At 49.7% G+C, this 15358-nt stretch overlaps 3 protein-coding genes across 3 annotated transcripts; 2 read left to right on the top strand and 1 right to left on the bottom strand.

The window, feature by feature from the left end:
- Window positions 1-2139: 2139 nt before the first annotated feature.
- An07g08890 (uncharacterized protein) lies at window positions 2140-3458 on the top strand (the record flags this gene model as incomplete). Its single annotated transcript, XM_001391926.3, has 4 exons — window positions 2140-2257; window positions 2408-2541; window positions 2603-2786; window positions 2845-3458. 4 exons carry the CDS (start codon window positions 2140-2142, stop codon window positions 3456-3458), a joined length of 1050 nt encoding a protein of 349 aa, XP_001391963.1.
- Window positions 3459-5515: 2057 nt separating this feature from the next.
- On the bottom strand, window positions 5516-7016 carry An07g08880 (uncharacterized protein; the record flags this gene model as incomplete). Its single annotated transcript, XM_001391925.1, has 2 exons — window positions 5516-6054; window positions 6752-7016. The coding sequence occupies 2 exons, from the start codon at window positions 7014-7016 to the stop codon at window positions 5516-5518; spliced, it is 804 nt and encodes a 267-aa protein (XP_001391962.1).
- A 5228-nt stretch (window positions 7017-12244) lies between these two features.
- An07g08870 (uncharacterized protein) lies at window positions 12245-15255 on the top strand (the record flags this gene model as incomplete). The annotated part of the gene is made up of 5 exons (XM_059748676.1): window positions 12245-12255; window positions 12390-12829; window positions 12890-13562; window positions 13645-14196; window positions 14259-15255. 5 exons carry the CDS (start codon window positions 12245-12247, stop codon window positions 15253-15255), a joined length of 2673 nt encoding a protein of 890 aa, XP_059603821.1.
- Between the last annotated feature and the right edge of the window lie 103 nt (window positions 15256-15358).

The raw sequence follows: 15358 nt of genomic DNA, 5'->3' as shown, positions 1-15358 counted from the left end.
ATTTCCATCCACAGTAAATATGCTTACGTAATGGGATGGTGGGATGTTGATATGGCACGTGACACAGCATGCCAGAATCTGAGCGCGTGTATTCGGATACGGATTTGCATTTGCTCGTGATCATATCGCCACAGACAAGCCATATTTCATTGTCAAGGAACTCAGTCAATGGGAGATACTCGTATGATAATTGTTTAGAATTGATTCCGAAGATGTTTATAACCTCACCCCTTGTCAACACTACAATGTATGCAATCTATGGCTTAACATGACTTAGATCAATCGTCACTCTTTGGATGGATATTGTTTGCTTGTACTATGTATGGCTGCAAATTACTGTACGTATTCAAGAGTGAGTTAAGTATCTGGACGAGACTGCAATATTCCTGCCGTATACTACTACGCATCTTGTATGACAGAATAAAAAACAAGGAGAAATAACAGTTAAGATGGGCAAGGTGAGCGCTCATTGTTGCCGTGTGGGAAAGATTACACCGAACAAAGAAACAAGGGTAGTAGTAGCCGTGCAAAGGGAGAGTTTTGTACACAAGTAGCTGCGGTGTACCGGGTAAGTGGGAACGGCTAGGAAGACCAGCCTAACAAAATGCGGTCCATGCTGAGACAGCAGGTGGACTCCACAGGCTTATATTCAAGCTTGAAAAGATTAGGAGACTTAGCTTCACCACTGGGAAAGCAGGTTGACTGAGGACCTGTGGGGCAGAGTTGATGAGGGTGCAACTCCTGGTGACGGCATGACTTGGTGAACCGGAGTGTTAAGGAGTACAAAACCTAGCGTAGGCTACTGCCGAATCCCATCTGGAAGGGGTATAAGTGCCTGTGTCACACGAGCTTGATAGTTATAGGCGAAAGGAAGGAAAAACTCTGCATAACATCATGTGTTGACGGGAGATGAACAAGGCCACCCCACCGTTCGTCATGATGTTGCAGAATCACTAAGCAAGTGCCGCTGGACCCGAGTTCCAGGAGTTCTGGTCCTGGACGATCCGAATGCGGAGACGGTCGATCACCTAGGCGATGGGCACTATCTGGGCCTACTATCTGTACGTTTATATGAGACTAAATTATAGTCCCGCAGCGGTCTGGACTATCGCCTTGATTATCTCGATCGTGTTTCGAAAAGGGGGATTCAAGTGGAATTGCTCGAGCCAGCCACCGGAGCAGCACTGTAGAGGAGATCTATCTACCTGGAAGAAGAATGAAATCAATTAGATTGAATCATTGTGGACATGAGACAAACGAAAAACCCGGCTAGCAAGCCACAAAACAGACACCAACACCATATGAGAATAGTTCAAACTCTGTATGACATTGACGAGTTGGCCAAACTTTCGCTTCATCTGTGGACTGATCGAGGGACCAGGAATCGATGACATCAGCTATTTTTGGGCGGATTCTTTGGGTTGTGATGACGTCGCGGGTTCCGGGGAGACCAAAAAAAATATGGTTATATATGAAGCTTGCAGTGAGAAAGTAGATCCCAGTTCCCCTGCGAATCCCCTTATTTATTCCCTATAGGCTGTTCCTCCGGTTCCTCTGGATTGAAGTTAATTGCAGAAGGAAATTTGCCAATCGCCTTGCGTTGCTCGTGATCACCCCCAATTCCTGCCTGATTTCACCTGGTAATACTGGAGCCTCTCAATCGGGTTTAGTGCTGGTCTAGTCTCGACGTCACGAACGAGACTCTAGAGTTGCAACCAAAGCATTTCATTTCCAGCCCAACTCGCTCCACTCTCCCTCCCCAGCCTTCAAAGGGGAAAAAGCACCCAAAAGCCCACTCCTTTCCCACCCCGGCTCAAGTGAAAGGAAATTCGAAAGTGTCATTGATCCATCTACTTCATCGGCTCTCAAGCGTGGTTCCTTACCTTCATCACCACTCACCCACCTTTCCACTGCGGACCATCTCGTGTCTCGATCTCGGACCCGTTGCATTGCCCACCCTCTCGCCTTGATTCCTCTTCCGTCGCATCCCGTTGCGCCCTCTGACACACGTCACTCCTGCGCAAAGAAATCTCTTGAAAGCTACCGCCTCGTCCGATTCGCAGCCAATCTCGGCGGCTTTCTTCTCTATTCCTTCGTTTCATCCCTTGTGTCTAACATTTCGCACTCGGACAATTCGCCATGCATCGCACCTATTCTATGCGCCAGTCGCGCCTGCCGACGGCCTCGCAGATTGAGAATCCTCCTCCGCCATTGTCTTCCACCAAGACAAACAGAATCTTTGGAAAGGGCGGTTTTGGTGAGTCGTCTCCTGGAATGGTCGGGTCTTTGTTCTGGATGGAGGCCAATGGCTCTGGTCACTCCCCTATGCTAGGGGTCTGGACAACTGCTATTTGCTGAGAATAGGCTGGGCCTTGTATGGTGATTATACTGACATGTGTCAATCCAGGCCATGCCTTGCGCAAGAACACGGCTGGCGCCTTCGGGCCTGACCTCGCCAGAAAACTCTCCCAATTGGTGAAGATGGAGAAGAACGTCATGCGCAGCATGGAGATGGTCTCTAGGGAGCGTATGGAAACTGCTGTATGTTCGCGTACTGGCCTCTACTTGTGAAGTACGACAACTAATTTATGGTGCTTGGCAGCAACAACTCTCCATCTGGGGTGAAAACTGCGACGAAGATGTTTCCGATGTCACCGACAAGCTGGGCGTCTTGCTCTACGAGATTGGCGAATTGGAAGATCTCTTCGTCGACCGCTATGACCAGTACCGTGTCACCATCAAGAGCATCCGCAACATTGAGGCTTCTGTTCAGCCCAGCCGCGACCGTATGTGCTCTCTGTTCCAAGCTACGGAGTTTCAATACTAACGTGCATACGCTTATAGGCAAGCAGAAGATCACCGATGAAATTGCTAAGCTCAAGTACAAGGACCCCAACTCTCCCCGCATCGTCGTTCTGGAGCAAGAGCTTGTCCGTGCCGAGGCCGAATCCCTCGTGGCCGAAGCCCAGCTCTCCAACATCACTCGTGAGAAGCTCAAGGCAGCCTTCCAGTACCAGTTCGATGCGCTCAGGGAGCATTGCGAGAAGGTGGCCCTCATCGCTGGTTACGGCAAGCACCTCTTGGACCTGGTTGATGACACGCCGGTTACTCCCGGCGAAACTCGCCATGCCTATGATGGCTATGACGCCAGCAAAGCTATCATCCAAGACTGTGAGGAAGCCCTTGCCAACTGGGTTACCTCCAAGGCATCGGTCAAGCCCACTCTCTCGCAGCGCTCGCGCACCCTGTCCCAGCGTCACCGTGAGACCCTCAAGGGCCGTGAAGGCGTCGATCTTTCCGGACAGGACCAGCCCATGGGCCGTGACTCTTGGGTACCCGCGGATCAGCATGCGACCTACCAGCACGAGGTAGAGGACGGTGAGGAAGTGGCCAGCACCGTTGATGGAGAGTCGCGGGGTCGAGAAGAGGAGCGGGAGCCCGTCACGGTGTCTGTTTAAATTAGGATGAGAAAGTGGTGAAGACCAGTTTACCTTGGTGGATCATATACGCTCTTTGAGACCGCCAGAGTACTGATCGATTCTCTCATCTTTGTCTCTATATTTGCGGTTTGAGATTCCCGCTTGATATGTTGTTGTTCTTCCTTGATGACTTTTGTGTTTCTTTACCCCTAACGAGTTTCCTGTTACCTTACGATTAATTCAACCCCTGACGACGCACGTCCCGACCCTAATATCGAGACATTCTCCTGTTGGTGAAGGAATTGGAATCCTACACGAGCGGTGAAAAATGTTCGCGATCCAAGGAGACATAGCCGGGTCAAAGGGGAACTTACTCTATTGTCGAACTGATTAATGTATTACTATACCACCTGCGAGGAGGATGGGGACAGAGAGAAGGGGAGAGAAGGAGAGAGAGAGTATCTATAATTGATGCATTCCTTGAGTTCGTCTCGTGCTCGTGGTTTGAATCCGTGTGTTTTGGGATAGGAGTAGGTACTTAATGGACTTGTTAATGAGCTGTGCAATGGCCTGCATTCGATCCAATTCTATTAGACAAGACCCACAACGGCTGAAGTCACATTCTTTAGTTCAACTTACACGGTAGCTACTACTAGTAGTATGTTTACAGCCTGGGTTTGGTTTGCTATTTACTCATACTTACTACTAAAAGCAACATACAAAGCACAAATCAGAATGAAAAACCCCCCACCCACCCCACGTCCAATACGATCTAGCCAAACAATCGTGACCATCTCTCTATATCACGCCATTCCATCGTAAGTAAATAAATGTTTCAACTAACTAACTACATGCGAAAATAGCAGGAAGAATGTCTCCGATAGGCTAGCCCGTCTTTTTAGTACTAAGTACTTTTTACTAAAGTTACGTTTCTAATTCGATCGATCTTGGTGATGGTATTTCCCCAAGGATATAATAGTCAGATGATAAGTTTAATACGAATGGACGACTAAATAGCAGTATCAGTAGCATGAAGCTTAAGTGTCTCATCTATGTATGCACACTAAAGAAGAATCAATCAGTTAAAGGAATCATCATGAAAGAGCCTACTTTTGTAAAAACGTTGCGGAGGTACTATCAGCCGGGCTTGGATGGCTGCCTGCTAGTTTGCTTCTTTCCTCAGGCAGTCATTTACTACTTACAGTAAGTAATTAGAGGGTGATGTCACGGGCGGAAGAAATGGCGGTCGGGAGCGGGTGGTCGGTCGGTCGGGGCACCCAAGGCGGATTCCCCGGATTGATGTTGGGCGCCATGTGACCCTTGTCTTTCTTGCCTTATGGAGATTATTACTCCGTAGTACTACCTGCTTATGGACGGTGGCTGAATGGTTAAGGGCACCTCATCCAGGGTTCTCGGACTACTGATATAAATGATAGTTCGCTGCTTGATAGGAAATAAGCCGTGCAGTTCATTCTGGCACTTGGGCTCGGCTGAGGCCCGTTCGGCATATAGTAGATAGATGATAATAGTAGTATGAGTCTGAAACACCGTGTACAAGAGTCGAGTCGTCGAGACCACTGTTGCACTTGGGCTGGTCAATGCGTTCAACAGCAACAACACCAACACCAACAGAAAACACAAGAGATGAACAAGTAACCCTTCCCAGTACTCCGATTGCGAGGCACGTATGTATATATATAAGGGGTTCAGAGGACTCTATCCCTGACCCCAGCCCGCTGAAAGCTCACAACAACCATAAGCGAAACCATGTCCATGGCCCTGAAGAAATAACCGAACCAGGCTGAAGACGACCCACAAACCCTCACCTTCGCACACAAACAGGAGATAGAAGAACATAGGAAACATGTCATTACATCGTCATCTGACTCCATCCTAGGATGGATAACCAGCCTAAAAGAGGGAAACGAAAACAGATGCGACGGGCCACCCAGACTGTGAGTGGACCCATACAAAAGAAGACCCATGGAGGTCCACGCAGGTACTATGTAAATATCGAAATGATTGAGGACGATGAACCAAGAAAAACAAAAGAAGCTCAAAACAAGAATCAAGGATGCAACTTCTTTTCTTTGACTTCAGTTGTCGGTCCCGACGCCCTTCTTTTTTGGCTGAATATGTTTTTGCCCGGGGCCAGTAGCGTTGGTACCTTGGGAGGCCAAGGCTGTGCTGTCAGTTGGGGGAGGAGCCATCCGAGTCGTGCTGGCTTCGTGCTTTTCGGTCAAGAGGTTCTTCAGCCAGCGGTTCTCCATTTCGAGCTGTGCTACACGCGCCTCGAGAGTCGCATTCTTTTCGGTGGTTTCGCGCACGGTGCGTTCGAGGGCCTGTTCACGCTGTTTCTTCTTCATGCGAAACCGGGCGCTGGCAGCCGTGTTGCGGCGTCGCCGGTCTTCTTCGGCAGCACGGCGGACGCCCTCCTCCTGGCCAAGGGCGGAAGCAAGGTGATCGCCAGGAATCTGCGTGCTGTACTTGCTGTGGTTGATATGACCGTTGGGAGGTGAGATCGAAGAGGAGACATCCGAGGGTGTCATAGCACCCGCACCGTGTCCCAGGTCATCGGGAGGACCATATGAGATAGGTGGATAGATGGGATGAGCTGAGTAGGACAGCATTTGGTCTGTATAGAGCAGTCAATACACTTGTCCCTTGGTAGTAGGTAGCATGGGGTGGTAACACCCAACGCCAAGAAGTGATATGGAGACAACAACAACAAGAAGAAGGGGACAATGTTCAAGATAGGAAACAGAAGCAGGGGGAACATGGAGCACTTGAAGGGGGCCTTGGATGATCAAGAAGAGTAAGCTCGGCATAAGGGTCCGTTAACGACAGGGTTCCCGACGTTGTCATTGGTGTGAACGATTGCGTGCTCAAATAGAGCGCTCATCCAGACATGGGGATGGCAACCCACCAAAACCTCAAGCTAATGACACCAAAGACGAGCGAACAAGCATAGAACCAACACCAAGGTGGGTAAGGTGTCCCGGAGCTGCAGAATTTTCGCAATGCAGCGAAAAAAATCAACAGAATCGAGAGAACCCCCCGAACAAATAAAGGGGAAGAGTGGTTACAGAAGGTATTCAATATGGCCATTCTCAGGCAGCCAGAATTAAAGGACGCAGGGAGGATCATGTTCAAGACAAATCTGGTCACAAGCAACAGGGACAAGGCATCTGCGGTTACATGCGCTTCCACAGCAACTTCCAGCATAATAAAGCCATCCAATGCCGTAGGGCTAACGAAATTAAAGCGAACCACAAAGCACGAAAATTGCGCAAACGATGCAACGATGAGAGTCATAGATCTTGGAGACTTACCATGATACGGATATCCGCGCACATCGATCGGACTGCGTTCGTCCTCAATGCTATCGTACGAACTGACGGAGAGACCGCCCATCCCCTCGGTCTGATCGTAATCCATGTTCAGATTCGAAAAGGCAGCCAGGCCGGTAGAATCTGCGTCAAAGGAATAGTGACGGCTTTTGGCCAAGTTAGGATCGTGTCGAGAGAGAAGGAAGTTGAAGTTTTCGAGCCTATCGAAGCTCGAGGCTGTCTGACGGGCGAGTTGCTCATCTGACATATTGGCAGTGGAGGGAGGTATTTAGAGGGATTCCGGCCCTTGCCCTCTAAATTAGGTTCGTTTTTGGGTATTTTTCTTTTTCGTAACCGCTTGCCTCCCAAATTGCTTGGTGGCTGCGTCCCGGACAGGCAGGATCCAGAAGTGGTTTAGATGACAACAGAATGGTACAGAATTGACAAGCCAATGCCAAACCCCAGATCAGCGTGTAAAAAAAAAAAGGAGGGGAAGGGGGGTGTGTGTGAGTGGAAAAGTAAGGTTCGGAGATAATACAGGCTGGCAGGAATATTTCACAGGTTGCAGATTGGGTGACTTGTAGCAAAGATATCTGTTCTGCAATTCACTCCATCACTCGCTATGGCATGGCCCGGGACGGCTAGCCACGTACGCAGAGAAGCACGAGCAGTAATGGGACAATGGGCCGGGAGGGATGGGTGGGAGGGAAGAAGGGGGCGACCGGGAAAGCTAGTCAGGTTGCGATGTGGATCGAGACCAAGCGTGGCCAGATTAAAGAGAGGGGTGGGATTTCAGAGTAGGTAGAGTTAGTTGCAGAAGGAGGAAACGACCAGCAACCAGGACCATGTATCACCAGGGCGAAAAGATGAGAAAAACGAGCGTCAGGCCGGGGAATAAGCACCAAGGACCACGCAGTTGTGGTGATCGTCTCATGCCCGGGCAAGGCTAGCGGATGATCTGATAGAATGGAGAAATGTCGTGATCGCACGCTGTGGTTGGTCAGTCACAGCCTCGGAAATGGCCAAATGGTTTCACCGCTTTAAGTGGGCGGGCAGTTGCGGAGGAGTCCGGAGAGCGGGAGGGAGGAGAAGATGGATAGATATAGTTTCCAAGGGGAAGAGAAACAAAAATAGTTGGGGAGGAGGGGGGATGGGAAAGATAAAACAGAAGAAGATTGGATCGGGGATAGATTTTAGGGAAGGAGAAGGGAAAAAAAAAAAAAACCAGTTACTTACTCATTCCAGAATGCTAAGAAGGTCCAGTAGGGGAGAGGGAGGGGGGGGAGGAGCACGGCACTGGGCAGCACCACTACTAACACAGTACGTACTAACCAACTACTATACTAACTACTCCCACTACTTACTACTTCCAGTACAATGCGGACGTCAACCTGTTCGATCATCGCCCGGACATGACAAAGACAGGCGAACGCCGTCCGAGAGGAGCGAAAAGTCCCTCCCAGTCCCGCCCCGTCGACCACTGAAAAGGGGAAGTGCCACGGCACGGAGAACAATTGGTAATCATGGGTAATTTTGATACCCACATCTGAGGGTGGCTTAACTATGAGTCTAGCATTTCCGTTACCAGAACCTTACAGCCAACGACCATCCATGATCCAATCTAACATTATCCGCCGCAGATTAGTGTGGCCCGTCTTGGGATTAGCTTTCCACCAGGGGTTGGACCATGAGCCAATCCCCTTCCCTGAGCACTGTCTTCTCCCAGATATTAATATTCTCTTCCAGTCCACCCATCGCTGAGCCAGACCTCGGTTTCTCCACTGCTCTCACAAAAGCACCTTGTCCGAGCCCTGGGATATTCTGTATTTGCCGTTTCACTATTACTCGGAGCAAATCATAATCAGTTAAACGCGTTGCTGAATGACGCGGTCCTCCCGGTCGTTGATTCCTTCCTTGATCGAACTTTCGAGGCATCTGGATTCTGGATAGCTAACTAACTAACTAACCATAACTACTGACTAACATGCAAGCTTGGCGTTTCCGTCCGTCCGTCTCCTGAATCCATCTTCTGCTGCTCTGCCTCTATCTCTACTGGAGGGACTGCTTTCCCCGCGCTCCACGGCGGAAAATGACCTCACTGTGCTGGTGGCCATCTGTGTTTGGCTATGATCGGACCGATCGACACCACACTGCTCCCCAGTCCAACTTCCTCAACGTATCCATCGGGTGGAAGATCTTTCTCCCCTTACATAGTCCTGTCAAGTTCCGCGGATTTGGTTAGTTGGGTCCTCGACTGGCCTGCAGAGTATACTTAAGTACGGTTCTTACACCTGCACTGGTTGCGTTGCACAAGTTCCGCAATGTGCATTATCTGGACCATGCGGTTGCTGTCAATTACAGTTGATTCTTCGCGGGTCACCACAGACTACGCACTGTATTGGACTGGTTAGTCAAAATGGTCCCTGATTGACGGGAGTTCTCCGGTAAGTGCTACTGACCTAGCCTCTCATTGCGTACCCACTGCATCCTGCTGTCATTCAAAAAGACCTCCCCGATGGATGACACGGTCCACGGAGAAGTCTCGAATCTTACGGAGAGTGGATGTCCTCTTCTCGGGACCATCTCGGCGCCGCAATGGACCACAATAACTCCAATTATGCATTAACCTACGTAAAGAAGGCTTACCACGTCGACAACCTAATAGGCTTTTCCGCGTCCGACTGGATTGACTACTATCCACTTCTCCAACCACCTACTGCGCCGCTGGAAGTTGATTCTCCACTGCCAATTTGTGCCCCATGCCACCCATCTTCATGCTTGACTTCTTCCTGCCCACTTGCCAAGAAGTAGTACATGAAATTTTAGCTCATGTCTTACTCGTGCAGTAGCAATGCCTATAGGGCTCGTATATTCGGGAGATGTTTCCTTTTCGGAATGTATACATATCCACTAGGAAGAGACCAAGCGTAATATCTAACATGACTACGAGAGATGCCGTTCCAGGCTGCGTCTTTTAAGTTTCGTGAGCTGACTCGGTGTTTCTAGTCCTTTGCTCCTTGAGTGGCGTAGATTGCCACTTGCTACAGCTAAAGCCTAGAGTAGCCGTAAATTGCTTAGCACACCAATGGTTACTAGGTATCGCCCCGGCTGGATTATGTTCTACTACGCCAGTCTGTATAGCAGAGTTGCGAACCTCGGAAATGTACCACGGCAGTAATCTAATCGGGTATGGTTTACGAATGCTAATCGTATGCAACTGTCTGTTGTTGTACAGACGGTACGCAATAACTACACCGGCTGATGAACTAGCACGTGCTCCAGTGTTTACCAACGCGGAAGACACGATCCATCTATTCTTCGGCCGTCAAACTTTCTCCCTTCTCCTGTCTCTCATATACTTGCTTTTTCTACTGCTCGAAAGGCTTCACATGGAGAGGGAAAAGGTGACTCAATCCGATTAGACAAGAATTGATACTACCTTTACCGAGACCAGGAGCCATTAAGGTGGGCACCGAGTCAGCAGTCAAGGCAATGGATAGCAACAGAACGATACTCACTCAATAGCGTGCGCGTCTTTTACCAAGCTCTGGCTCTTTCATCAAACAGATGAGCATGCATCCATTAAATAATCTGTTTACGTCCCAAGATGACATGTCATAACTCCCGCGCCCCCCGGGACAATCAGCTGAGCTGAGCAGGCAAGTTCTATTTTGCTCGTTGGGGAGGCGAGGAGGAGAGAGCACTGCATCTTCCACGAAATGCGGGGGAGATTGAGCTTTCCTGGACTGGGGAAGTCCAATGAAAGTCTGACGCGGGCTTTTATCTGATCGGACTCTGACCTTTAGTCTAAAACCTTAGTCGCTGCAACAACTATGGGTTCGTAAGGCTGCCATACCGCATGATTTCTTGCTCTAATCATCCACCCCGTGCTAACAATGAGCTTCTGATAGTGATTTACCCCCCTCTTCATTAAGTGAACCCCCGAAGCTCGGAAAGCTAGCCTAGAAATAGCAGTCGTCTGGACAAAATCTCTACGGCAGAGTTACGCATACCTTCAGTGTTGCAATGGCGATATATGACAGGCATCCATAGGGTTCTTCGAGATAAATTAGGCCACGAAGGAAGCCCAACACTTACTTTGAGTGCAACTACTGGGTAGAGATTAAAATATATCCATCGGAATCGAAGGAGCGACGCTCATTGGTACACACAGGTTTGCAGCGTTCGGCGGCATCAAGCATACCCAATGAGATAGAGGGTGTCTTGCTGGATTAGGAGGGATTGCGTCCGAAAGGCAGACGCTGGCAAGACTGTAAAACATGAGTACTGGGCCTATACAAGGTATGCATTTGGTTCATTCAGAGCAAACAAAAGCGAGCAGGCTATTGAGTCAGTAGCTGACAGGGATTCTAAATCGATTCTAGAATTATCAGCTCATCACTGGCATTACCGACGACATTTAAGAAACCATGAATTCAAGCCGTAGAGAAGCCTTTGCCCTGTCTCTATTCACCAGATCACTACATCGCCTTACTGTTTGGAATAAACCAGATAAGAGTCTGAACGGATGAAGTCTCAAAGCGAATAAGCGCCAGGGTTCAAAGAGCAGTTCTTCTGGAATGGACTAGAGATACAATCGAACGAACCATCGGCGCCAACGAGCCCGACGGAGACGGAAGCGACGAGTGCCGACCGCCGAGCGCCTCAAAGGCTAGAGCGTCATTAATAATCTTGGCGATGACCCTCGGTTGGCTGTTCAAGAGGAAAAGGAAAAATCTTGCCCAACGTTGGTCATCTGCTGGCAGTTGCTGTAATATCAGCAAAAGTGAGCGAAGGGTCCATTTCACAAGCACAGTATATGTCGCTTCGTCCCTGATCTTGCTCTACATCGACCTTCCCCTTTTCCCTCGCTTGCTGGGCGGAATAAACTGCACGCCACTTCACCCGAATCTCCAGCGCTAAGCGGGACCGGCTCTGCCATATTCGATCCATCGCGTGAAGCGCTGTCATAGGCGCGCCGTCAGCTTCCAACTAACTTCCGTTTTCCTGTGTATATCATTGCTTGTGTGATCGGAGCGCCTTGAATATTTTTTTTTTAGTCTGCTTTTCACTTTTGCCTCCCGTTTCTATGCTCTCATAACTGTCAGCCAATCAATACCGGCCATAATTTTCTAGTGCTTTTATCGCAGACAAGACGACTGGCTGCTCTGTCTCCATCCGGTCCACTAAGCCCCCCTATGGGCCTTCCTTACTCATGGTCACAGTAAACAGTTGCTTTGTGCATACAAAGCCATGCAGGACTCAGAAGTAGCTGCGGGATTGTTGCCCTCATGGAGTGTGCAAGATAACCATCCCATCATCCAGAAGGGTGCAGGCACCCACAGCGGCCAAGATCTGAGGATCCGGAGGCGCAACCCACTGGTGAGCGACATTCTCCCCGCTCTTGGATGTACATCAATTGAGCTCATTGTGACAGGCATGCGAAGCGTGCTATAAGAAAAAGGTCAAATGCGAGACCGAAGGTTCAGGTACAACATGTATACAATGTCTGCGTCGTAATACAACCTGCAAATTCACCACGAGGAAAGAAAAACGAGAAGACCTAAAAAGGTAACCGTCTACTGTCTAGATGCTCCACACAACTTCGACCCGAAGACACTTGCTAACAAAACACCCGTAGGGCGCACTACGTGAGAACTCTGGAAAACCGGGTGAGGAGAACAGAGTCTATCCTCAGAGCCGCTGGTCTTCTAAGCGATGACCTGATGAGTTTGGATGGCGGCCTCAGCGACGATGATGGTGATAGAAGGCCCGACTATGGAAGTGACTCGGGAGATGAATCCATCTCGCCTTATTTTAGCCCCCGCGAGGTCTCCAGCCGGCGTAGTTCGGGGGCATTGACTTCGGATGGCTCAAGGGACTATGATCATCTACAGTACCGTGCACCAACGGAGAACGACGCAGGACCTAGTACATCTTATGCCGCCCCGTCCCGTCAGTCACTTGGCCCTAGCAACTCATCTAAACTCCCAGAAGACGGGAGCTCCCCATCAAAAAAGTGCTCTCACACTCACGCCCCGGTGTTTAAGTTGGATAGCAGAGAGGACGACAGGTATTATGGTATGACGGTCGTCTATTATGCCACTTTTTCGCATCCGTTTTGGTTTTAACCTGTACTAGGTCGGTCATCTTCTTTGTCCATTTTATCACGGGAGGCCCTAGAATGGATAAAGCACAAGACGGGCGAAGACAAGATCTTAAACGTCGTATTTTCTGACTCCAATCGAGATAACGCCTGGGATGCCTGGCGACCGGAAGTATTCCATGACCTGTTTGCCTCGCAAGTGTTCAAGCCTTTACCCCCGAGAGCCGAGGTATTCACTCTATTGCGGGACTATTTTCGCACTGTGAACCGCCTATTTCCGCTTTATCATGAACAGTCTTTCATGCAGCTCGTGGAGTGGCAATACACACAGCAAACGTGTGATGATGCTGCCCGATGGGCCAGTATCAACATCATACTTTCGTTAGCCTATGAGTACCGCTTTTCTAACTGCCAAAAGTCCGAGAAAGATCGAGAACGCGCGTGGCTATACTATAAGAACGCAATGTCAGTCTTTGCGGAGCTCTCTCTGCGACGGACTGACCTCCTAAGCGTGCAAGCCCTTCTAGGCATGGCTTTCTTTCTGCGGGGGAATTCGGGGACTCAGTCAGCATTACCAATAATCACGGCGGCCATGCGCATTTGCCAGCGGATGGGTCTACACCGCAATATACCAAGGCCCTACCTTACCCCGGAGGAACAGGAACAAAGAAGAAGGGTATTTTGGATTGCATATATCCTGGATCAAAGGTAAGACATGCAAATGTCAAACCTACAGTCCCTCTTTCATTGCGAAATTCTTCTGGGCCTTGCTAACTAATGCCTGTTACAGTGCCTGTGTTCGATCAGGAAGCGCCCCAGCCCAACACTTCGAAGACTTTGATGTGGACTTTCCTGTTGATCATATTCACGATCCATTTGTAAAAGCTCGCGACGGCTCGTTCTTCCGTCATCTTTGCCAGATTACGGTGATAAAAAGCCGCGTGTTCAGTAAGCTTTATGCAGCAAAAGCTTTGGAGAATAAGTCACCCGAGGAGATCTACAACAATATTCGGGAGCTACACGATGAGCTTGAGGAGTGGAAACGTGTCAATGCGCTCGAGTTTCGAATGAAACAAAGAGGTGCTGGTCAGGACTTCCTGCTCGGCTTTGCCTCGGCAGGTCTTCAGTTTGTCTATTATAATACCATGATTATGATACATCGACTGCCTCTGATGATTCAATTTGCTTCGGCGCACTACATCGCAAGAGGCCACCACCCCCCAATGGATTATGACTTGATCTCGAGCGAGGCGTCTGCTTCAGCTGCGATCTGCGTTCAAGCCGCCCGGGACACCGTGAGGCTAGTGAACAATTTGCCATGGGGTGATATTGCTTGGATATGGTAAGCAATAAATAGAACCCTTGTCTGCGCAGCGGCCTTTTATGACGACTGACAATGCCCAGGTCCTTACTGTATTACATCTTTTTGGCAGTCATGAACATTTTCGTGAATATCCTACGAGATCCGCAGAACGAGAAAGTCAAAGACGACCTACAATCCCTGAACATGGCGGCGACGTTCTTCGCAACCCTCATTCCCGGCGACGGGCCTGGTCACTACGCTCGCTTTATGACGAGGATGTGTGCCAATTTCGAGCGCGTAGCCAGAGTTGTCGTCGAGCGAAATCAAAGAACCGTCAAACCCAGTGAAGCGAAACATCACAGTTCATCCCGCAAAAACAGCACTGCCGCAAAGGATCAGAAATCTGTGCGTGCGGCATCCCCTCAGTCCTCACGCACAACCACCTATCCTACATCCGAATCAAGCCTTCCCGTGCCTCCCTCCGCCCGCCCCTTAAGCATCGACATCCCAAATCTTGAAGGCCTTCCCCCGGTTAACTCCGCCGGCTACGTGGTCCCCGACAATCTAACCCCCAGTCCAGTCCAGGGTCCGACATTCTCCCACCCTGTCACGACCATAACCACGCAGCCTCTGTCTCAACCCGCACCTGCACCTCCATCCGCTCCCTCTCGATCCTACGATAGCCCTTTACCATCAGGTCTCGAGAGCTCCTTCTTCCCCATCACAGTCAACAGTGACGGCTTCAACTTTTCCCAGCCTGAACTATGGCAGATACCCTTAACAGCAGATTGGGAAGTCACCCCACACGCCCTAGGCAGCTTGTTCGGGCCCGACTTCAATTATCTTTTCCCGGGGCAAGCAGACCCAAGCAGTAATGAATTTCAACCGACGAGCCAGGCTGCCGGCCAACCCATGACAACTGCACCAGCGCCCATGGGTTTCGCTTATGCCAATACCATGGCCGAGGCGCAAAATTCGAGCCGGAGTCGCAACCGCAATATGCATGGCGGGGCGCCTACAACTGCAGATCAGTCACTGCAAGAGAATGAGATGTGGATGGCCGGCATGTATTCGAATCCTTATAATCTCCCACCCTAACCAAGCCGATATTCTCAGCTTTCATGTGCGAAACTGAGGACTAAATTTGTACATACCGAACATGAGTGACGATCAGATATCTACGTTATGATTTACTATCTAC

Source organism: Aspergillus niger, assembly GCF_000002855.4.
Source record: "Aspergillus niger supercontig An07".
Lineage (NCBI taxonomy): Eukaryota > Fungi > Ascomycota > Eurotiomycetes > Eurotiales > Aspergillaceae > Aspergillus > Aspergillus niger.
Note: the sequence above shows the minus strand (reverse complement) of the source record. Positions and strands in the feature narration are given on the sequence as shown.